The sequence below is a fragment of the Perna viridis genome, chromosome 1 (genome assembly GCF_037379345.1).
Source record: "Perna viridis isolate PV_CMFRI_1.1 ecotype Kerala chromosome 1, ASM3737934v1, whole genome shotgun sequence".
Taxonomy (NCBI): Eukaryota; Metazoa; Mollusca; class Bivalvia; order Mytilida; family Mytilidae; genus Perna; species Perna viridis.
The window spans coordinates 54,752,106-54,778,184 of NC_142445.1; the positions used below are offsets into that span (position 1 = coordinate 54,752,106).

The following is a 26,079-nucleotide window of genomic DNA, read 5'->3' on the forward strand; positions in this document are numbered from 1 at the left end:
CGAGTCAAGAACAATTTTACTTTTAATGGAGACCATTATTTACAAATAAATGGCACAGCTATGGCTACCAAAATGGTTACGTCTTATGCCAATATTTTCATGGGAAAATTTGAAAAAGAACTACTTGAATCCTCAATAGAAAAAACCTCTGTCCTGGTATATAGGTTTATTGACAACGTGGATATGAAGTGGACACATGACAAAGAAGAACTAAACAATTTTATCCCACGTGCCAACAATCAACATCTTTCAATTAAGTTCACTCACAAAACATCTGCTACTAACATCTCATTCCTCGATACCTCCAGCACCTTATCGGGGGGAGAGCTCTCCACGGACCTATACGCCAAACCAATATCTTATGCCGAAGAGTTTAGTTCTTCTTTGTCGAGAGAAACTCAACATTATCCAGAGTTTTTTCCAGAACCTACGATTGCTTCCAGACAGCCAGACAGTTTGCGTAGTCTGCTTGTGAGGGCTGAAATATCTAAGCCCAACATGACTCGCAGCGAGAGTCGCTCCTGTGGTGACAAAAGGTGCAAATGTTGCAACTAAATGCACCACTCGTCATCATTCACCAGCACAGTCACGGGGAAACGCTACAAAATATTTTGTAACGTGCACTGCAAGAGTGCTAATGTAATATATTTTCTCCACTGTCCCATCTGGCCCCGTGCAGGTCCGAGTGTTAAAAAAATAGGCCTGCAGCAGCGCTAAGCTTGTCGTAAAAGGCGACTAAATAGTGCTCAGAAACCTAGCCGGGGGCTAGGCGCTCTGCCCACAGAGCAACTGGGATGTGTGCCCCAGGTGGTGGAATGGGGTACCCCTGGCGTGTTACATGCTGGGGTTGTCAGGCTATAATACGGAAAACCTGACCGCAAACCATAGTGGTGCACCGTGTTGGGAAAAATGCCACGTTCCTCGCACGTTAAAGAACCCTGCTGTGGTATTCGATATGAGTAGGAACCTTTGCGCTCCGCCACAGGAGGCTAAATTGCCCGACCTTACCCATCCCCCTTTTTCCAGTGGCAATCAAAATTTGTCGACCCTATTATCCTTGTGACCCATCCTCTTTTTTCATTTCATGTTCATTGTCTGAATATAGCTGAAATATTGCTGCTCGGACGTTACACCCCAACAAACAAACAAACAAAACTGTCCCATCTGTGGCCTTCAATATGTTGGTGAGTCTGAACAGCCTTTTCACAAGCGCTTGAACGGACACAGGAGCGACCTAACAAAAATGCCTTTACTCCCAGTTAGTCAACACTTCAGATTACCAAACCACTGCCTCCATGATTTCAACAAAATGAAAATCTTCATCGTAGAACAAAACACGGTCTGGATTGATCTAAAGAGAGTGAAGCGGGAGAGATTTTGGATAAAAGAATTCCGTGTTTTACACCCAAATGGAATTAACAAAAAAAACATTAAGTTCTTCCTATTTTATAATTTCTTATTACAGTGTTTGTAAATATTTTTAGTTTTATAGTTCAGTGTTCAAGATCAACACACAACATGTGTCTATAACACAATGTTCGAGATCTTCGTTAACTGTCAATAAAATTGGTTACGTCACGGGTATTCACCTGCTTCTGGATAGTGATTTGTGTTCACAGACCATTTGCTTTCATACACTCAGTTTATTTAAGGCACTGAAGAAGGTTATTTGTTGACTGAAAATTTTGCTCATTATATATTTTATTATAGTGTATTAACATCTTTATCGGTATCGTTGTAAAATCCTTTATACTTATATATATAAATATATATAGATAGATATATACATATATACATATTGAAGAGTCTGAAAAATTCCTAACGTTGGTAGAACTCTCAAATTTACGAAGCAAATTTACTGTCGTTCCTTCCGTGGGACTCGAACTCGTACCGCTGTAGCATCTATATATATCAGGTATATTTTATCTTTTGCGATGAACTTGTCATTCAATATCTGTGACAATTGTTATCTGAACTGAAAAAAGGAGAAAACAGTGGAAATACTAACAGGATGAAGTTAAAATTGCTTGCTGTGATCATCCTCTCGAAACGCTCTGAATCTCGCCATTCTGGGATTTTTTATTTATTCAATAATTGTAACATAACTTGCGATTAATGTAATGACAAGCTTTTGAATATACGGAAAACTGTTGCCGTTGATCTGTGAACAAAATTTACCAAATGCATTTGGAAAGTATTCAAGTTACTACCAATAATATGCATTTTTCGTTACATTTTCATAACATACAGTTTTGCAGCTTAACGGTTGCAGTATTTAATAATGTAACGATAAAATTGAAAACATTTATATTTGTAGCCTGATAGAGCGAAAAATACATGGCAGGTATGAATTTTCCGTGTGGGGGAACAAGTAGCAGTTAGTTGTAGTATAGCAGTGGCGGAGCCAAGGAGTGCAGAGGGTTGGCACCCCTAATATTTATCGTAAAATTTGTCACTTTGTGTGAAATTGACAAAAAATGGCAAATAATGTCCTAGCACCGACCTTTTTCTACGGAATTACCCCGGTTGGCACCCCTCCTTAATTTTCAAAGTGTCTGGATTGTCCCGTTACAGTGCACATGCTAGTACACCATGATAATAGTAGAAAATTTAAATCTTCTTGATAAATGTCATTTAATCAAGGGAAGATCTTTTTCCTGAAGTTTATTATATTACTCGCTTTAAAAAACAATGACATTTCATTATTATTATTATTATTATCATGTTGTTGTCATTATCCAATATGGGTTCTTTGTCGTGTTTCTTTTTTGTTTGTTTGTTTGTTTGTTTGTTTGTTTTCTGTTGTACAAAAAGAAATTATCATTATACAAACACGAGTTTCAAGTTTACGATACACATTTAATAACATTAACAAACAACAACACAAATGTGTAATAGCACAGCATTAAAGCACACATAATATGTCAACTTACATTAATGCAGGATGAAAAAAAAACAAACACACAGAGTCAATAGGTTACAATGGCGATATCTTTACTGGTAACTTCATACCACTACTAAATCTAGCAACTTCATCAAAATGCGTGTCTTCTGAGCGGCGAGAATAGTCAACAAAATAGTTTGTTGAATACGAAATTTTACTTTCAGACGAACAAAAGGCCGGCATGATATTGCGGGGACCGGGTTTTCCCGGTGTCACAAAACATGATAGATCTGAATCAAGGTTCCCTGTACAATTTCCACGTTTTATTTGACGTTTCTCTTTCATCCTGCGGTTCTGGAACCACCATTTAATTTGAGCTTGGTTCATTTTCAATCTTTTTGCGAGGATGGGTCTGTCTTCTATGGGCAGATACTTTCTCGATGCATAATACTGCTCTAATACAAGAATCTGCGAATTAGTAAAGTTTGCCCTAGCCTTTTTCTTAAATCTGTCGCTGTCTGAATCTTCTGAGGTATTGGCTGGCGATGTACTGTAGTCCGAGTAACTGTCGTATCCGGCTTTTCTTTTGATCTGAACCGGTGATGTATTCACTCTTGACAAGTCTAAAGGTTGGTTGGCCATCACAATACTGTTCCATGAGAATTCGTCAATCTTATAAACAATGGCTTCCTTTAGTTCTGATGGTCTGCTACTCTTGGCCAATTCTTCAATAGTGAAAGGTATTTTACCCAAATATCTGGCGTGCTCCATTGTGGTCAAAGTATATAAGTCCGAATGGAAAGCAATTACTTTAGATAATAGTTCGTCAAGTTGTTTCTTGATATTTATACTGTTTCTTTGATTACTCGTCAAATGTCATTCATCGACCAATTAAACAATTCAAAAACGTTCAACCACCTCTCTGTCATCTATTAATCAACAGTCGTAATTAACATGCACGTGCGATGATTTTTACTGTTGGTACATGAGCATTTAAAAAAGACACACTCCAAGCCGGACATCGGCTTAATTGGATCAATTAAAAATAATGTCACTTTAGAGATGCTCAATCTTTCAGGAGTTAGCTTGGTATGTGAGTTAAGACGAGCAGACATACGGAAAACGTCATATATGAAAGGCAGTGCAAAAAGATAAAACGGTAAAAAACACTTTTAGATCGCATAAAAAATACACATTTAAACAAAACCATATATATAAATTTTACATTGAATATTTCGGATCACCGATATCCTTCTTCAGCATAAAACTAACAAAGTTCAAGATCAAAACATAGATTCAGAAGCTGAATCACATACGCTCTGGGGGATTGTACCTTTATCAAAGGCACACATCAGTAAATGATAAGGAATCTGAATGGAAATAACAAAGGGGTGTTTTTATCAAAATTAAGAAATTAATTAACTGTGGAAAACAATTAAGAAAAGTCAAACTATATTAGTACGGCATATATAACCTATAAACAATTCATGAAAGTTTTATGGAAGTGTGCATAGTGTGAATGACGGACGGTCGACGGCAAATCCAGAAGAAAAAAATCCCGGCCATTGCCATTGGACCTAAAACTCACTCAAGAAACACAGCATTCAATCTTGATGGTAACAACATAAAATGTGATTAAGAAGTGGAGCTGCTTACACATAACTTGTGTCTGAGTGAAATAAAGAATCTTGAATCTTGAGCCTGGTGTCACAATTGACTTCTTAAACTAGATTTGAACAACCACATACCAAACATCTGTAAAAAAAAAGCAGCTCGACAACTAAATGTCCTGAAACGAATATAGGCACACGCTTAGACAAACACTCAAAACTCACAATTTTATCACTATAATGTCTTACATCAGCTACTGTCCCCAAGTATGGCACCTCTGCACAGAACACAACGCCAACAAAATGAAAAAAAAATACGTGCACTTAGATTTAAATATTATGACCATAACAGCTCATACACTGCTCTGCTCGAAAAATATAAACTACTATCACTAAAATACGCAGAATATTGAGAACCATAGTATTAGAGAGTTTTAAAATACTCAACAGCTCTGGTCCTAAATTTCTACATGATTTGGTTAATTTTGAAAATAGTTCTTATTATTTTAGGCACAAAGGCATAGCTGAAATTCTACGTCCGAGAACCACAAAATATGGTAAGAGAAGTTTTGGATACGAAGATAGCAAGAATTTGGAATTCCTTGCTATCTATCTACTTTCGGACATTTTAAGAAATTCATATCGACTTGGTGTTCCTTGCAGTGCATGGCTGATATTCTTAGTGCTTGCTGCCATGTTGCAATTCTCTGCTTCTATGTTGCCTTTCATTTTGCTTACGGCTAAAAACCACTAATTCCACTTCCCATAGGCTTCTATGCTAATTTCACAATATTCAATGGCTTCTCTGGACTTTACCTTAACTTTAACCTGCAGAGGACTATATATCAGCATGATTCTACATATGTCAGCTCACAATCCTCAGAATGGCATGTGGGGTTAGCAGACTTGCAGTGCAGTACTGGTCACCGGAAGTGAAGGGTCTATAAATAGCATGGGAAATCCCAGTGTTTTCACAAGATAGGGGTATATTTAAAAATCATTATGGAGATTAGGCTTCACATCACAAGAAGCAAAATGCACCTATAGAATGTACAGAAATGTTTTTCCTTTCAGAAACTGTTTCAATTTTTTAAATAAGATGAGAACTTTTTTCACAGCACTATGAGGAACAGGGGTAATTTCTGCGTAGGACTATTTTTGCGTACGTTCCAAATGCTCATTGGTTGAATTGGTGGTCTGTAACCTAAAAATTACTTCCTTTTATTTTTTTATTGCTTAGATTTAATTGGTGCTTTCTTCAGTTCTTATCTGGGTGCTTCTTTTAAATAATTGTTTGCGGTAGATGTGTTTTATATGTGACTGACATAGTGTTTTATGTTATTTAATGTCTTGTGTTTGTATGTGCTTGTTTTTTGTTTTAAAATATCAATAGTCGGTTTCAAGAGATCTACAAATCTCATGTTATACTGTATATATTTTATGTCGACTCTAAACAGGGAATGTATAAATAATATTCAGTCAAATACAAAAAAAGTAAAAATACAGTTACGGTAAACCATAATTATGATCCCATAAATTAACGAAGATCCTATAAGTCGAAAAATAAACATCTGTATTATGGTAAAATGATCAATAAGCTTCTATAATACACCCTATTTCCAACTTTAAAGCAAACGTGAGTTTTCCAAGCGCTTCTTTAGTTTATAGGCATTATTCATTTTATTTATATATATCTTAACATGACATGTCTACGAATTTAATGAAGTTGAAAATAATTTCTCTTTTGTAATTCATGTTCCAGTTGGAGCTTTCTTTATTAAATGAAACCCTCTTCTTCCAAAAAAAAACAACAACAACAACGACGACGACGTTAACGGTCGTGAAGAGAATTATATCATTGCAGTATACCGTCCGTGCGACCGACAGGGTAGTCAATTACGTTAAAAACTCCCTGAATAGTAGATCGCAATTTCATTTAAAATTTCCCGCCATTTTCTGTAAATAAAAATGAATATACTCTCAAACAAAACTTCTAAAACATAACTCGGGGCAAACCAATCTAATATCTCCTTGATTCTAGAGACAACTTTTGTTTTAATTACAGCTGTGACAAGCACAATTGTAATTAATTCGATATAAAAGATTAATATTTGGTCCAGTAGATTTTGAAGATTAACACGGAGAATGGCTGAAAGGTAAACAGCTCATAACTCGAAAATAAAGTTTTTATCGCTGTTGCTTTTAAGTAACCCATTCGTTGAATGTGCACGATAATGAAGGGATATTTTTTCTTTGTCATACTGACACTGTTGAACCGACAAGCCACCTTTTATATATAAAAAGTACTTTAAAAAAAAAAGGGGGACACAAGAAAAGAACTGAACGATGTCACATACAGAAACGTCTCTGCTTTGCTGCTTTGATTTCGTAAACCATGTAACCATTCAGTAATTGATATTTCTTATTTGAAAACTAATCCCCGTCAAAGACAAATGGGAGAAGTAGGCACTAACAAGGATAAGCTTTTGCTCATTTCGGCTTAGAACTAGAAGTTCGATTAGGCCCTGGATTGGGCTGGAACAGGGGTGTATTCAATTAGGAGGAAGTTCAGTAAGGACCACTTTTGGCCTCATAATTTGGGTGTTTTTGATAATTTGATTAAAGCTGATTTCTAGGTAGAGTAGAATAGTAAAATGGTCACAAACACTGAATAAGATGTTTTTTGACTTGATTTATGACATTATTCCAGAATAGGGTATGTACATGTAAGTCTTATCATGTGACCTCGTGATTTCACAAGAATGGGTCCTAGTCTACCATTCAAAAGCATAGAGATTTGTCATTTAGAGAGCGTTGAGCTCAAGTGTTGAGGGCAAAAATCTTTGTGTAAAAAATATCAATAAAAATGACAAATAACAATTTCTACTTGATAAATGTAGTAAGAAAAAACATAAACTAGAAGATTTTGCATTGTTAAACAGCGTTTCAAGTACCCAGAAGTAAACAATAAAATACAGATCGGTCTTCGGTTTTCAATATGTTCTACACCTGAAATTCTAGTAAAGAAAATGAAACTAGAACGAGACTTACATACCCTATTAACAGTATGCATTCATGTAACTTTTGCCAAAACCTTTGACCTTTAACATTTCTGCAATTTTTAAGATGATTTTTGTGTGGAACGGAAGTGGCCATGCATCTGTTGACTCGAGATATTTGTACACGAGTTGTGACTGACAATTATACACAAAATATGTGAAGCACGAGAGTCAACACGCATGTGGCCATTGTTGAAAGAGTGAAAAACTGCACATTTTTTTTCAGCCTTTTTAACAGATTTTTCCAATCTCAGCCAAGTATGAAGGGTATATATGACCATATATATTCAAATTATTACCATAAATCAATCAAATCAACTGTAAAACATGTTAAAAAGGTGAAGAAACAACATAAAATTTTCTTCATGTAAACTTTATTTTTTAGGCCAAATTTTGCCCTTACGGAACCAAATTCTTTGAGAGAGAGGTTTCAATCATGTAATTTATAAAGAGGGTATTCCAGGCAATCATTTGGTCATTTTTGTCAAAACTTATGCAAATTTTTTCATCGAAAGAGAGTTTCAACCCCCAAAATCACCCTGTAGCTGCCATGTTTGTGGACACTTTAGAATAAATGAGTTGCCATGAAAGTTGTTGTGTTCATTTTATTTATTCATGTTTGTTTTTTTTTTAAATTGTACATTTTTACTTGATAGACCATCATATGCTCTTAGACAATTTATTTTTCTTTAATCACTGAAGGAGAAATTTCGGGAAATTAAAAACATATCATTTAGCCAGATCCTTTGTTCTCAGTTTGGAGTGTTCATATCACAACTCATACGTTATGCCAGAGCTTGCCGAAACTACGCAGACTGTTTTTGTATCGCGCTAGAACTCTAACAAATAGGCTTCTGGAACAGGGTTATGTTGCTACAAGATTGAAGTCATCACTACAGAAGTTTTATGGTTGTCATCATGAACTTGTGGATCGTTATGATGTATCCATCAGCATCATGAAAACTGATTTATTCAACGGGTCATAGTTTACCTTTCCTCGTTTGTCTACCCTGGACTTGACTTTTTATGAGCATCTTGGCGGGTGTTTCTAGAAAAGCAGAGGACGCTTACCCTACCGGTGCACCTGGTCCATGCTCCTAGTTTTTAGTGGAGTCCTAGTTGCTCATTTACTTTTGTTACTTTGTATGTATGATTTTAGTTACTTTATGTTCTTTGTTGTGTGTGTCTGTTTTCCATGTCTGGTCTTTGTCCCTGGATTATATTCTTTTGATTACCGCTATAACCTTGGTTCCCTTGATTACTCTTCCACTATAAATGACATAGTATCTTTAAACAATTCTAATTTTTGGGAATTTTATACATTGCATCTACCTTAATGAACTTGAGATAAAAGACACTGCAGACATTATAAAGGCAGCCTCATATTTTGACCTACACTTGGAGATCACTGGTAAAGGAAAACTTGTGACAAAACTACATTGTACACTCCTTGAAACATTCACATTTCCCATTTTAGCATTCGTGCATCGTTTATAGCACATTTACACATCGTTTTGCATTCGTTTAAACGCATGATAGAAGCATTTGTTTATTTTTGTACTTTGATTATTTCCTTGATTCAACGGCAACTTATATATTTTTTGCTATTATTAATTTATATATTTTCATTAATTCCATTTTCTATTTTTTCTTTTATCATTCTTTGCTAATATTATTATTTTTCATCGCTTGTCTATCGCGCATTTAAATGCACGCTGTGAGCGTTCGTCTATTGTGCGTTTAAACACATGCTAGGAACATTTGTTTATTGTACGTTTAAACGCACACTGGGAGGATTACTTTATTGTGCATTTGGTGAGCGTTTAGCCTGCATTTAAGTAAAGTCTCTAGGAGTATACATGTACATGTATATTGGTTTAACCTGTTTCCCGGCAACTTATTTCTTGATCATACATCATCAAAGTCAAGCCAAGATGTGTTTACTAACATATTCAGCTCAGCATTCCATATTTTGTTTATTCTTTTTATAAGTTTGCCACTGTGCTTTACTATACACCCTAAATATCTCTGTATGCATTCCTCACTAAAATCAGATGAAAATGATATGCATGCATGACTAAGAATTTCTTTTTGCACTTGAACCAGGCTAAACAAAAACAATAATGGTTACAGACCACCAATTCAACCAATGAGCATTTGGAACGTACGCAAAAATAGTCCTACGCAGAAATTACCCCTGTTCCTCATAGTGCTGTGAAAAAAGTTCTCATCTTATTTTAAAAATTTAAAGAGTTTCTGAAAGGAAAAACATTTCTGTACATTTTATAGGTGCATTTTGCTTCTTGTGATGTGAAGCCTAATCTCCATAATGATTTTTAAATATACCCCTATCTTGTGAAAACACTGGGATTTCCCATGCTATTTATAGACCCTTCACTTCCGGTGACCAGTACTGCACTGCAAGTCTGCTAACCCCACATGCCATTCTGAGGATTGTGAGCTGACATATGTAGAATCATGCTGATATATAGTCATCTGCAGGTTAAAGTTAAGGTAAAGTCCAGAGAAGCCATTGAATATTGTGAAATTAGCATAGAAGCCTATGGGAAGTGGAATTAGTGGTTTTTAGCCTTAAGATGAAGCCATGGCAAAATGAAAAGTTTCTTGAAATAGCTTTAAACTACTTGAAGATCTTGTTAACTTTGCCATGAGAGGAATACACTACAAAAATCCTTCAAAATATGCATTTTTTTAAGTTATAGGTCCAAATTATGGAAAATTGGTCTTTTTGGCTGATTTTTATGTCCTATCTTGTAAAAAGTGTAGAAAATTTAGTAAAAATATCAAATATTAAACTTTGAGGGCTATATTTACCTAAATATGGTAGTAATAAGCACTTGAAATCAAGTTTTGTGTAGATTTGAGCAAAAATTAGGTTAGAAATGAGGAAAAACTCACTTTCATTACTGCGGTTAAGGCCATATAAGCATTCCCCTATGGCAACATGGAAAATCCATTATTGAGCACTTTTTTTGCTTTAGGTGCCCTTTACTGGTCATGTTTTAATGTGAAAACACTGTATTTACAAATTTAATGCCAAATATATCACCTTTTGTGAAAATTTAAAGATTTAGGATTTTTGACATGTGATCAAGAAAAAGGGGGAGGCATGTCAGAAATAAATTTTTAAAAATAGACTAATTTCTCAGAAAATGATTACTTTTAAAACTATTTCTTCATTAATATTGTTAAAAAACAAGTTGTGATTGATATTTTTTATTTGAAAAGTCAGAAAAAGTTCTTTGCAAATATTTAATGCATTTCAGTATGGTAGAATATTTTCACTTTTTTGCTGACACAACTTGGTTACCCTATATTTAAAAATCAAATATTTAAAAAAGTGCTTGTTACATTTCACTGAAACTTTGCAAATGCATTCAGTATGTGTGTAGGAAGATACCTGTATAGTTATTTATTTTTTCTAAGACAAAAAGTGACTCTTTAGGTTACAGACCACCAATTCAACCAATGAGCATTTGGAACGTACGCAAAAATAGTCCTACGCAGAAATTACCCCTGTTCCTCATAGTGCTGTGAAAAAAGTTCTCATCTTATTTTAAAAATTTAAAGAGTTTCTGAAAGGGAAAACATTTCTGTACATTTTATAGGTGCATTTTGCTTCTTGTGATGTGAAGCCTAATCTCCATAATGATTTTTAAATATACCCCTATCTTGTGAAAACACTGGGATTTCCCATGCTATTTATAGACCCTTCACTTCCGGTGACCAGTACTGCACTGCAAGTCTGCTAACCCCACATGCCATTCTGAGGATTGTGAGCTGACATATGTAGAATCATGCTGATATATAGTCATCTGCAGGTTAAAGTTAAGGTAAAGTCCAGAGAAGCCATTGAATATTGTGAAATTAGCATAGAAGCCTATGGGAAGTGGAATTAGTGGTTTTTAGCCTAATGGCAGCCAATGACCTTTGTCATTCATCCATTCTTTAAGTAGGTCATCATTTACAATCAGAATAATTTTTTCAACTTTTAAAAGAGAATATCCAGGCTACTTGTATAGAAACCAAATATACTGTCCATCAACAGTAGTTTTGAATTTTCATTGGTGGCTTAACACATTGACCACCAGAGTGGGGTTATCCCACTATAGAAGACAAACGTGATGATTTATCAAAAATAAGCTCTCATTCCATATTGTCTACTTTCCTTACATCTGTGTTAACATCCCTTAAGCATCTGCATATGGAGTTTTCATATCACAACTCATATGTTATGCTAGAGCTTGCTGTAACTACTTAGACTTATTGTACCGTGCTCGACTGCATACAATTAGGCTTCTGGAACAGGGTTAAGTTGTTACAGTATTGAAGTCACTATACAGAAGTTGTATGGTTGTCATTTTGAACTCATGGATCATTATGGTGTATCCATTTGCACCTTGAGATTAGGGTTAAGCTTTTTGTATATCTATTTGAAATAACCCCTTCTTTCTACCATTGCAGTAACAACAGTACTAGTGATGGAGGCAGCTGGTGGGGTGGGTGGCTCCAGGCTGCTAAAGAAAAATCCATGTCTGCCATAGAAATGATCAAAAAAGATTTGGAAGAATTTTCTACTACAATGCAAAATGACACTGGTGAAGCAGTTGCTAAAACAAGTGAATCTCTTAGAGAAACATTAAAAGTAAGTTTTTCACTGAACACTTGAATTTTAAGAGAAAGATTGAAATGTTTGTGTTTGGTATTACAATTTGACCACTAATCAGTGTCAATTATTTTGGCGTATTAATGTTGATTTTTTACAATGGAACATGTCAAAACCAACCCCTATTGGACAAGATTTTGTTAAAGTCTAATTAAGGTTAACACAGTTTCAAAATACATAGGAACAGACAAAAAAGGAGTTATACATGCATATAAGTATTTTGATAAAATTTTAAATAATATACAGATGAATTGTAATGGTATCTGACTATTTAATGACACATCAAACAGACCATTGTAGGTGTATTTCAATGACTACATTTAAGTTTCACTCGTGAATTTGAAATTTTATCGTAATAATATAGAATACATGGTTTGATGATACTCCTGATTGTGAGTCAGACAAAGTAGCATGTTATGAACTATGGGTTTTTGATGTAGAAAAAATAAAAAATAAAGTTCATTAAAGCACTCGGTGTGGTTCAGTATTTCAAACATGATATACAACATACAAAAAAAAACATCTTTCGATATGAAACGCAAGACATTACAAAGTACTGTGTAAAGTGAAGTACATGTACATGTACAAGCACAACAAATGATGTAAATCATTGACCAAACTACTAGCATTTTAAGTTTATCCTTTATCTCATATTACTCAAACCTCGGATACATGTAACTCGAACATTTTTGCATGGTCCCTTCGACTTCGACTTAACGAGGTTCAACTGTACTTAATTTAGACAATTTTTAGACAGGGTTTGTTCAAGGATTGGTTTAGAAAGATTTCATTTAACCTGAAAGTACTCTAACATGCAGGTATTGAGTTGAAATGAGAAATCATTGCCATTCAAGTAAACTTTGTATCAAAAGCAACTGTTAATTCTGTATCTACTAACACAATTTGAAGTGAAAGTCTTGATAATACATGTACCATATTTATAGGAGTATTGGTTTGGTAGATTGTATAGCCAAAATGTAGACCATGATCTGATGAATATGGAAATTAAATGTGTGTACTGTTTGTTGTTTTGCTCACAAGTGATCATATCTTGATAACTTTTTATTCCCAATTTGATTATCTTCATATTATTAAAAAAAAAGTATATAAAAGAAACTATCCAAGTTTTACAAATGGCATATACATTTACTGAGCTATAGGTGACCTTAAATTACATGTACATCGAAATGGCAAAGCACTGGTATTGTAATGTTTTGGCTCAACTTAGTCCAAGAATGAAAACAAAAATATTATTCCAATTTGAAATTTTGAAATTTATTTATATGTTAACTTGGAAAACTTTACTTGCAACTTAACTTGCAAAATTGTTGAATTCTTTTATTTATAAAAAAAAAGTCCATTTTCTTTTTTTAGACAGAGAATACAGAAGCTGCAAGAGATAAACTAAAGCAAGGAATATCATCATTTCTAGATGGCTTAACTAAACTGTTAGTGGTAGAAGCTGAAGATAAAAATGAACCTGTAACTACCAGGAAAACAACAGACCCAATCTTTGACAGAGCCAAGGTTTGTTAGGTTACGTGTGGGTTATTTTTTTTTTTTATGTAAGACCATTATTAAAAATATATTTTTTTCCCCTCTCCCGACCATATGGTAATAAAATATGTTGTAGTGTGAAGGATTGTGAGGCAACAAAATAATATGTAGATATAATCAGAGCAGCTCCAAGAACCTTGCAGATTTTTCTAGATTTTTATATCATGGATTGAAACTTTATGAGCTTCATGATCGTGTCCACTTGAAAAGAAAGCATACTCCATGTATTTGAAATGTTTCAATTCTTACTTTTGTGAAAAATTTTAGACTCAAAGTAATTGATACATTGTAACAGTCATGTGTTGAATTATTTGTATACCAAAAATGAAATATCATCATTTTATAGAACCAACTTACTTACGTCAATCCTTCTATACATGAAATGTTATCTGATTTATAGGCAAGACTGCATGCCATACAGGTGGATCCAAGTACATACTGCAACAAACCAACAGGTGCAATAGAAAGATTTGAAGAATGGCTGAAATCATTTGATATGGAGTCCAAGAAGGGAGAAATTTCAGAGTTACTTGTGTCACAGGTTGAAGTCCGTGGGTTATACACAAGGCTGGTTAGTATCATAAATATCAAGGTTTCTGATATCTTTATGGTGTCACAGGTTGAATTCTGAGGTGCCGTAGGGATTATATACATGTACCAAGATGTTTAGTATTATAGATGTCAGTTTTACTAGTGTTGTATTTTAAAGGGTTATTTATGTTGTATACAAGTTACAATTTTGTACAAGTTGTAATTTTCATGAAAATTTTGTACAAACTTTAATCTATATTTTCAGTTTATATTAATTTGTGAATATAAACTATTATTTGTACAAAAACTGCCAAAAAAATCACTTCTAACTTGTATGAAATGAAATGTTTAGTTTTTAATCAAGGTTATCCACCAATTAATCAGCCTATTTTGAAATGGTAGATCACATTTATGGTAATATCATTTTGGTGAGTAGTTCTTAAAAAATTGTCATACATGCATAAAAATTTCTTTCCTTTACTTCAGTTTTTGTTTTAATAGAGGATTTAACTACATGAATAATTTATCAGCAGGATAAATTATACAGAATGTTGGAGCTATCTAGAAGTAATACTTTTATGTACAATCTTCTGTAAATTAATGAACTTAACATCTTAGTCAGAAGCAAATTTAGGGTGCAAATGGTATTTGGTGTTAATGTGACCTCACTTCCATCTAAAAAAATTCATTGACAGAATCTGTTTGCAAACTTTTAAAAACTGGTTAGCAGGGTTTTTATTTTGTAAATGTGGTTGTAAAACTTTGAAATGCAAATGCAAAAAGCAAAATGTCATATAATTCTTGTTGTCATGGTTCTTTGACATGCTATATTAAGTAATTTTCATAAAAGGAAATTTATTAAGCCCAATTGACATTTATGGTTAAATTGTGTGTTCAATTTGGCAGATTTGTACAAATTGTCTTTGTATTCACTAATTTCATACAAATGATAGTTAGTACAATGTCAGGGATTGACACTTACAGTAGTGTGGTAGTCCTGTGCCACCCCAATTTTGGAGAGGACAACTTAAAAATTTTGTCTTATTGTTCATAAGATCTAAGAACAGAACCATCATTAATGTCTACAGACTATCTGTTGTACCTCAGAAGTAATCCTGTTGACCACCAAACAAATGAAGTTAGTGTCAAACCCTGAATGTCCTAACATACCAAGATGTAACATTGATTCAAGCCTCAGCCAAGACCTGCAGACTGATTTTAGATAGGCCTTAATTTTTTTAAAGTTACCAATTACATTTGATTGATTTTGAAGGTTTTTAGTTTCAAATACCGGTACTGCTTTTTCTTAATTTTTAAATGGAATATTTTCAGGTGTTCTATTCAGGTTTTTAATCATATCTCCTGTTTCTTTTAAGAACAGCATATAATTTATTTTTATTGCATATATTATTTTCATATTATCAATGTATATTTTATGTATCTATTGATAGATGTTAATAAACTATCTGTTTATCTATCTGTCTATCTATCTACAAGTTGAAAATACAAATAATTATAACAATTTGTACACAATATATATATACAAGACTTGTTCATAATATCATATAGAAGTCTGAGTGTTATACACAAGGCTAGTTGGTGTCATTAAAGTTGCATACATGTTCTCAATCCCATAGTAAGTTAGGCATAACTGCTGCAGATTCTTACTTCACTTAGGTTAATATTTGATAGCATTTCATTTCAGGATATCTCTGATTAAAATGCAATATTATGATTACTGGTATACAAATGTATTTATTTTCTTGAAGTACTATTTTGCTGATATCTTTTAATGTATGTTCAAATTATTTCAGTGTTACCTTACTTTAATTTTAGGTTCCTTCAGAAATATCCCATGCTGACTTTTGGAGAAGATATTTTTATAAAGTCCATCAATTACAAATTGATGAAGCAAGAAAATTGGCATTAATGAAAAGAGCTGAACAGTCTGAGAAGAAAGAAGATTCTATAAATTGGGATGGTATGACAGTATTTACTAGTGATCAAGTTGATTGTAAATACTTAAAAAATGTGAATCAAAATTGTTCTTTACAGTGTAGATATAGAATCTACATTGATTGCGAGTTGATTATGGAAATTATTCAAGTTGCGAGAAATTTCATAATAAATGAGCTGAAGTTGTAGATTCTGTTTCTTTTAATTTTCCAAAACAATAACTTATGTGTCATTTGGCATCTATGTCATGGTGAAAATTATAGCTATCTTCTTTCTATGACTACGGTTGTTACGGGTAACAATGTTAGAAGTGTCACAATTTGTCTTTCAATCAATGAGATACAACCACACAACAATTACCCCTTTATATTTTGGCCATTCAGCACCTGAGAACTTGAATCTCAAGATACAAGAAATATTTTTCTCACATCAGTCAAGAAGTGTGAATATGTGGGAGATTCTTATGTAAACATAAATTTTTTATGTAAAAATACAATTATTTATTATTTTCTTAGAAAACATAGATATTGCAATCAAAAACCTTCCATAAGTCTTACATTTTTGTGTGGGATTCTAAAGTTTTCATTGATTTTGTGGGAGACACCCCTCTGATGTGGGAGGTTTAAAATGTAGTACAGCCTGTGAACAAAAATTGTTCTGAGATCAAACAGTAAAATATCTTGGTGCATCTTTGTAGTAGACTGATAATTTAAAGAAGTACCAGCTTTATGTATTGCCTTTTGTAAGATAGAGATGTAGTGTTCCCTGCAGGATAAACCATGTGAAAAAGGTTACTCTAACATGTAAGAGGAAAATTCAAGGACACATCATGCAAGCATTAAGATCTAATTCGGGAAAAATTGACAGAAAAGGGTGAACCTTCACACCCTTCAAAACCATCTATAGGGAATCCTGAAATAGCTATAAATTGACAGAAAAGGGTGAACCTTCACACCCTTCAAAACCATATATAGGGAATCCTGAAATAGCTATAAATTGACAGAAAAGGATGAACCTTCACACCCTTCAAAACCATCTATAGGGAATCCTGAAATAGCTATAAATTGACAGAAAAGGGTGAACCTTCACACCCTTCAAAACCATCTATAGGGAATCCTGAAATAGCTATAAATTGATAGAAAAGGATGAACCTTCACACCCTTCAAAACCATCTATAGGGAATCCTGAAATAGCTATAAATTGACAGAAAAGGATGAACCTTCACACCCTTCAAAACCATCTATAGGGAATCCTGAAATAGCTATAAATTGATAGAAAAGGATGAACCTTCACACCCTTCAAAACCATCTATAGGGAATCCTGAAATAGCTATAAATTGACAGAAAAGGATGAACCTTCACACCCTTCAAAACCATCTATAGGGAATCCTGAAATAGCTATAAATTGACAGAAAAGGGTGAACCTTCACACCCTTCAAAACCATCTATAGGGAATCCTGAAATAGCTATAAATTGACAGAAAAGGATGAACCTTCACACCCTTCAAAACCATCTATAGGGAATCCTGAAATAGCTATAAATTGACAGAAAAGGGTGAACCTTCACACCCTTCAAAACCATCTATAGGGAATCCTGAAATAGCTATAAATTGATAGAAAAGGATGAACCTTCACACCCTTCAAAACCATCTATAGGGAATCCTGAAATAGCTATAAATTGACAGAAAAGGGTGAACCTTCACACCCTTCAAAACCATCTATAGGGAATCCTGAAATAGGTATAAATTGACAGAAATGGGTGAACCTTCACACCCTTCAAAACCATCTATAGGGAATCCTGAAATAGGTATAAATTGACAGAAAAGGGTGAACCTTCACACCCTTCAAAACCATCTATAGGGAATCCTGAAATAGCTATAAGTTTAAGTTTGTATTGTGTGTCATTTTTTGTTGAAGGAAGTTATTGAACGACATCAGTAAACTTTCCCTAGATATCAGCATATTTTGCATAATTACTGAATTATAAAAGATTGTAATGCTTCTATCGGTTTAACCAATATTTTGTTTACATGTAGATTTAGATTCTAGTGGAGATGAAGAAGACAAGAAACCAGAGAAAACATCAAAAACAGATAAACCAGTAGTTAAGTCTCAACAAACAGAGAAAGCTAAACAAGAGAAATCTAAACAAACAGAGAAAGCTAAACAAGAGAAATCTGTACCAGCAACTGAAAATACTGCTGATACTAAAACAGACAAAACAGAAACTGCTCAAAGTAAATTGGACCAAAAGCCTCACATTGATGATTCATCAAACGGAACTGGGAATGATGAAAGTGAAAATTCTCCACAAAAAGACAAGTTCAATGAATCTTGTACCAATTGTGAAGTGCAAGATGGTAAGGATTCCATGTCGGATAAAAATGAAGTTGTGAATAAAGAGGCAAAAGAAACAAACAAATCTGGTTCATTGAAAGATGAATTAAACTCTTGTAAAGATGTTCAAAGTAATTCAGAAAGTGATATAAATATGTCAAAGGAGAGTGGGGAAAAGGAGACCAAACAATCAGTTGTTACATCTGATGACCAAAAAGACTATGAAAATATTAAAGCAAATGAAGTTAATCCAAGTCAAACAGGTGATGATGAAAATTTGGAGATAAGGACAAAAGAAAAAGGAGATGTTGTTGTGGTGAACCCTGATAGAGATTCACCCTCAACTGAGTCAACTAAAGGTATTTAGATGTGTTAGCTAAAAGTATTTGAGGTATACCTGAAGTGTATTTTACATCTTAGAAAAATGTATTTCACTAAAATGAATACAAATGTTTCTTAACATCTTAATTGTAACATTTTAAAAAAAAATAGATCGTGATGTTTTGGTTGGGTTTTAGTTTGAACTTTTGTTCAAAATCTGTTTGTAAAGATTGTATTTTGTACCCCTTCCAACTAAGTTGGGTATATACAAATCAACCTGTTTCCTGATCATCCATTTGTCCATCCTTCTGTTTATCCCTACAGCTTGAAAACACAACTCCTCAGTAATCACTTGATGGCTTTTGCTAAAATAATACAGGAAAGTAGTGCATCATATGTAGATGTGCATTGAGGAAGAATGTTAATGTTTAATAGGGAGATATCATGTTTAAGAGTCCTTTTGATGTTCACAGCTTGTAAACATAATTTTCCTAAATTGCTCAATGGATTTTGATGAAAGTTTATGGGAAGATTAGGCATCATAATGGTGTATATGTGCTTCAACAAAGATATTAGTAGTCGGATTTGATCAAGGGGTTTTCCATATTCACATCTTGTAAGGGCAACTCCTCCTTAACTGTGGAATAAAGTTTTATTAAACAAATGGATTAGGTATGGAAAATTATTATTTATGGAGGCATGGAAGGTGAGATGGTCCAACTTTAGGATTTAACAATATCACATCATCCAAGCACAGCTCTTCCTAAACCCCATAACTAGTATTGATGAAATTATGTTGGAAGATAAGGCTTCATTTGTAGATGTACATGAAAGAAGACATAAATTGTGCCATACCTGCAAGGGGAAATAAACCTGCTTGAGGATTAGTTATCATTAAAGTCAAGGTGGAGTGTAAGGTAATTTGTGAGCATGCTTATTATAGATAACATAAACTTCTCAGTACAGAAATATTGGCTTAATAAAGAAACACATTTCGAGAAGACCATGTCAGATGCATTGCTATTACCTCATTGTAAGTTTTAAAAGCCTTATGAAAATAAAGACATTGATTTATTTTACAGAGAGTGCGGATGATGACTGGGAGAGAGATTTTGATGTGGAGCTGACTGAAGAAGATTTAAAGGCTGCTGATGAAATTGCAAAGAAATTGAATATTTCATCAGCTGATTACACTAAACTATCTCCAGAGCTGGTAATACATACATGTATATACAGTAGATTAGTCAACACTGAACCATGAAATTAACAGGAAACCTGCCTAAACCAAACATCTGCTTAAGTCACTTTGTATATTACATGTTTAACCTGTGTAAACTGAAGATATGACCAAACAGAACTTTATTTGTAATTGGGTTTAATTTGGACAGGTTTCAATAATAAAATATAGAAATTTAGTATAAAAAGCAGTATGTAAGCTACATACGACTTAATATTTTAGCCTAGATACCATGGATGTTTCTATTGACTAACCAACAAGTCCTGCATTAAATAATTATTGCAATTTAATCATTTGAATCATTAATGGGATTTTAATTTAGTTATGTTAAACATTCCATAAGGCTAGGTCTAATTTATGTAAATTCATTTATATCAGTTGCATTTTTTCTATAATATTAACATCACAATGTTTTCTGAATTTACAGAAGTATTTCCCTACAGTGCTGTGTAGACATGTTTCAGTTTCACAATTATCATTTCTTCTCAGTCATGAAATAAGTTAATCAACCTTGATCATTGTTCATTTATTGAAAATATCACAAATATGATATTTTCTGACTTTGAGTTGATGAACTTATTTCTACTTTCAGAACATGCTATTAGAAAAAAAATATCTTCAAGTCAATTCTCTGATTCTCTGATTAATAATTTTAATAACCATAGTATACCCCCACATGCAGAGAGTGGATGGGGTATTAAGTAATGGGGTGTCTGTCATTCTTCTGTCTGTACTTCCTTCCCTTACATAAAGGGGTACCCATTTCTTTAGTTACTCATTGTACACCACTGAATGGTATTTAATGATACTTTCACAGAATCTTTATTATATATTCCCATTTCAGATTTGATCCAAATTAATTTGGGATTTCAGAATAGCAAAACATGGAATTTTTAATTTGTGAATACGAGGACATTGGGGTACCCATCTGTTATCCTTTATTTCTCCTACACTACGGAATGGAATTTAATGAAACTTTCATAGAATCTTTAGTACACATACCATCATGCACCTTCAATTTTAAAGGTTAATCTAAAACCAATTTAGAGGAAAAAAAGAAGAAATTATCATATAGAGGAGCAGTGGGTATCAATTAAGTGAGTGTTGCTCAGTTTTTCTAGTTTCTATTAAAATAGCTAGATTTATGTATTTTACAGGAAGATGACTGGGAAAGCTGGGAGTGATGACAATTCTGGTTGCTATGGTGATATTTTGATCAATCAATTTTTACTGTAGAGAGGGAACAACTGTCATTTCTGTGGTGTTATATGGTTCATTCCATCAATCTGTCAACAGACAAAAAAAACCTTCATTCTGTGATAACTTATGTAGTTGAAAAGCTATTAACTAGTTCATGTATAATGAAATATTTTTTCTTAAAGCATTGCCATTTCCAAAGGGTTAATGACTTAAAATATTTTTGTTGTTCATGTACATGTATTTTCTGAATTTTTCTGCTCTGTGATTACTGGTCAACATATTGATTTCCTTGTCCGAATGTTATCACACGTTTAAAGACAAATCACACTATTGTTTATGCACATTGTATGGCGCAAACTATTATGTCGTCGCCAATTTGTGACGTTGCTTTTTGCACAATATTTGCAATTTATCTCCCTTTGACCATAGAAGCAATATGATGTCGAGTTTCAAGGGCCGCTTTGGAAATTCTCCCGTAAATGCCAGGTTTCCGTCCGTCCTACACAAACTCACGACTACAACTTCACAACAGATTCCGAGGAAACTTGTACCAAATATTACTAATACTTAGACTTAGAAAAAAATGATAATCAGCATTGTCTGATAGTTTTAGAGGGAGTTATGCCAATATGATTATAAAACATTTTAGCGAGGATCGAATGGGAGATATGGAACAATGTTCTTTTCTTGGCAAATGTGAGCTAGTTTTCCTAATCCCAACAAGATGTTTAAATGAGGAATATTAAAGATAGTCCCGTATTATTGCAAATAAAACATAATTTGTTAGTACAATTTCTGAGGTAAAAATGTAGAAAAAGTTTCATGCGGAGTATCTAATCCAGGCATGGATTCAGAGGGGCAGATCTGGCAAATGCTCTTCCCTTGAAATTTGAGGATATTTTTTTGTATGAAATCATGATTGATTGTGGCCCATTTGCAAAATAAATCTATGCAGTATCAGAGTAGGAACACTGAAAAAATAATAATATAGCCTTACAATCAAGATGTATGCTTACCGACAAGGATGGCCTGCCAATTTATTTTCTTTGATTCTAGGATCAAATTTTCTGTCCTGCCCCTTTTTTTTTTAGAAAACTTTTTTCCTCTGCATAGAGTGCCGAAATATTTTTTAATGTAAACAAAAAATATTAGGACAATAATAGATCATGCCTTTTTATTTCTTGAAAATTTCAATCCAGAATTTTTATTTCAAATTTGACACAAAGTACGCCACAAGAAGACACAAACTTATATAAGTACGTATGGGAGGTGCACTCTCTTATATCTAAAAATACTTCACCGGCAGCTGTTGTGCGATATTTTCTTCCTATTGTTTAGTAAAAATATTACTACTAACTGTTGAAACGCTCCACATACATTTGTAAATGTTGAACTTTAGATCCCGATAAGTCATTCGCTGTTGAAGCATTATAAATAAACATTGTGGTACGTGTAACTTAAAATATGAATAAAAATTATAACATGTTCACACGAAAAGACACGGTCATGCAACCAGAATTGTTTTATGTATTTATTGCCTTTTGCCCAATTTTATGTTCTCCCCAGTCGTAATTCTTTTTGTCTTCCGCTTATTTCTTCACAGTCAAGTTTTGTATTGCAGTTTTAATATTCTATTTCTTCTAAAGATGTTCAGCCGCTGACTATGACATAACGTCGTCTAACATAACATTTGGAGTAGGAAACGTCCAATAACCAAACACAATTCTGCAGAAATGGTACACAAATGTGATTAACTTTCTTATTTGATCGGTGACCCCAACTTTTTAAAAAGTTTAAAACATCAGTTAATGGACACCTTTTCATACCGCAAATTTGAAAAAAATTTTAACGTGAGAAGTATTTCACATTACTGTGAATATGGTTCAAAAGTTAGTTTTTCTTTTGGCAGGAAACGATAAAAGGTTCTTTTTAGGCAGATAAAACTCATTGTATTTTGTTTTCAATATTTTATGAATGAAATACAATTTCCAATCCACTGGCGTATGGCATGTGTCAGTTGTTAAAAATATTGGCAAAATCAGAGATGTCTGAATTGAATTTTCGGAAGATGACAAAAACTCCCGATTGTACGAATTTTTGAACTGCTATATCATTGTTGAAAGGACAGTGACCTATATTTTTTAGATGCTTATTTCAATGCCTTTATACATGAGACCATTCCATTTAAATTTCACGAAATTCCTAATGTCAGAACTGGTTAGTGTGATTTGTCTTTAAGTCTTTGTTATTGGAATGTAAGCTGCTCTTTTTATGTGACCACAAAAAAATTGCAGTCATATAATGGAATCAGGCTGTTGTCATCCTCTCGAAATTTCATGTCCAGACAAAAACTTCAGTATAAGTGTATAAGAAGTATAAGTTATACCACAAGGTGCTATACCACAAAAGGAAGCTTTGGGATTGATTTTGGGGGTTGTGATTCTAACCATTTAGAAATTAAGGGTAAAAAGGGGTAAAAAAAGCATTTTCATGATGTCTGGACAAAAACTTGATTAATTGTTAAATGGATCTCTTTGAAACACAAAAGGAAGGCTGGGAATGATTTTGGGGGTTGTGACTTAAAATGTTCAGGAATTAGGGGGGGAAAAAATTGAAATTGTAGTACAAGGTGCCTTGGCACAAAAGGATCACTTGGATAGAATTTGGGGGTTGTGACTTGAACAGATAAAAAATGAGACAGGGGCTGTAAACAAGCATTTCTATGATGAACAGATAATAGATTAAGTGAAAGTGAATGGATTTGTTTGAAATTGTACCAAAGATGCCATACCCTCAAATGAAATTTGGAATTAATTTTGAAGCTGTGTTTATTGAGAAGGGGCAGAAAAGGGGTCACTGTGATAATGATCTAATTCTTTTCCTGTGTCAAATATTAAATCCCAGTCTAAATTATGAGCTGTATCAAGCTTAAATAGTGTGTCTATATTTTCAGGGCTCTACCTCTTGGGTCGTATCAAGCTGCACCCTGCAAAGTTATTAGGTTGAAATTTTACTTCATAGAAAAATCATACTTATATTAAAGCTGTGAATTTTTTTCGGTAATTTTTCTTTCTTTTTTTTTCACAAGTTTGTTTTTATTAATCATTTTATTTGATATTTTGATTCATTCTATATCTAGTAGACCATTATTTGTGTCGGTTTCAGTTACACTTTTGGTATATTGATTTGCACTTTTTATCATAATATTCATAGGCAAGTATTTTTGTTACTGTACACTTTGTAACTTGAGAAAAATATATTAATGTATAATACTGGGGATTTTTACTGTTTTTGACTACTCTTCGAGTCTCATGGTTACAGCCTTTGCTTTTTGTCTTACATGTCCATGTATATTGAGAGCCTGAATTTCTTTGGGATTTTTAACAAAAACATTTTATTTTGTTGTCATGTTTGTCCAAGTAAAATTTCAGATTTCCTTATTTTTTGCTAGGGATAAGTTTCTTGCACAAGGTTTTAAAACAGGTAAATTTATAAATGTATTATATTTCATTGTCAGTTATTTTTTACAAGTTTGTATATTTTGTTCAGTCGTCACAAAGTCAGCGTGATAATAACGTTCAATGGTAGTTTTTTTTTGGGTAACACTACAGTATTTGTATAAACTGAAATTTGTGTTAAAATACTGAAGTTAATGGAGAGATACATTCTGGTTGTAGTTCTGTCTTCTAAATTTACTATTTCTTTGAAAATTGACCCTAAGGACTTACGGGTAGCATCATTTGGGGATAAGACTAAGGGATTGTTTATTTGTTGAACTCATGGATGATTTAAAGTGTTTTTCTCCGCTTTGTTACTGATGGTCCCAATTTCCTGTGACCCTGAAGCTTTTCTCATATTTTTGGGGGGTATATTGGTATTTGACATTTTAAGGAAATTGGGACTATTTTAATGACTGTAGTGACTTGAATTGTTAATTTCATTACTTGTAGGTTATCAGATGCCTTGGGATATTAATCATATGTATGGTAATTGTTGGATGATGTTTTGAAACTATTTTACTACAATGTATTTGTATAAATGTATTACTAAACTTAGTTTTAGGCACATAGCTAGGCAATTTTCGGGTGGTTGGGAAGGGGGTTGTTTGGGGAAAAAAAGTTCTTTACTTTAAAATAGTGCTTAAATAATTTTAGGCATGTTTTTAACTTTTTGTTTACACCTTTTTGCTTCAAGGAAGAGGTCGTTGTAATCTCCCAAACGCTGCTGGCAATGGGCCTAACTACTAATTGTTCTTACCATGAGGAAATTTTCTGTCTTCATGTTTAATTAGTTTTATAATCAATGATAAAATTTGTGGATTTGTTGCTTGAAAAAACATGTTTTCTTACTTGGTGAATAAATATTAGTGATATGTTTTCTTACATTCACCAGAATTTCAATAAAAGTTTGATAGCAAAGAAAATAAACAATCATAACAGAAAGAATTATTCAACAATTTGGGTTTGATATACAGTAAGTGGTATTCTTACAGATTTAATTGTTGTTTTGTGTAAGTTATGGCATAATTATTGTTAATGGAAGTTAAGTATTTATGAATTGTATTAAAGTATATTGATACCAGACTGTGAAAAGTATCTTTATTTTTTCATCCCTCACACACAAGGTTTGTAGGTAGATAGATCTGTCAGTTTGTCTGACTGTTTATCTGCATATTTCAAAGCATAATTATATTGTACAATTT

At 33.3% G+C, this 26,079-nt stretch overlaps 1 protein-coding gene across 1 annotated transcript; it reads left to right on the top strand.

The window, feature by feature from the left end:
- The first annotated feature begins 6,538 nt into the window (after positions 1–6,538).
- On the top strand, positions 6,539–25,961 carry LOC148629423 (uncharacterized). The gene is made up of 8 exons (XM_088550720.1): positions 6,539–6,650; positions 12,039–12,219; positions 13,615–13,767; positions 14,198–14,368; positions 16,165–16,309; positions 18,319–18,978; positions 20,023–20,153; positions 21,335–25,961. The coding sequence occupies exons 1-8, from the start codon at positions 6,640–6,642 to the stop codon at positions 21,359–21,361; spliced, it is 1,479 nt and encodes a 492-aa protein (XP_088406846.1). The 5' UTR covers positions 6,539–6,639; the 3' UTR covers positions 21,362–25,961.
- Positions 25,962–26,079: the final 118 nt, after the last annotated feature.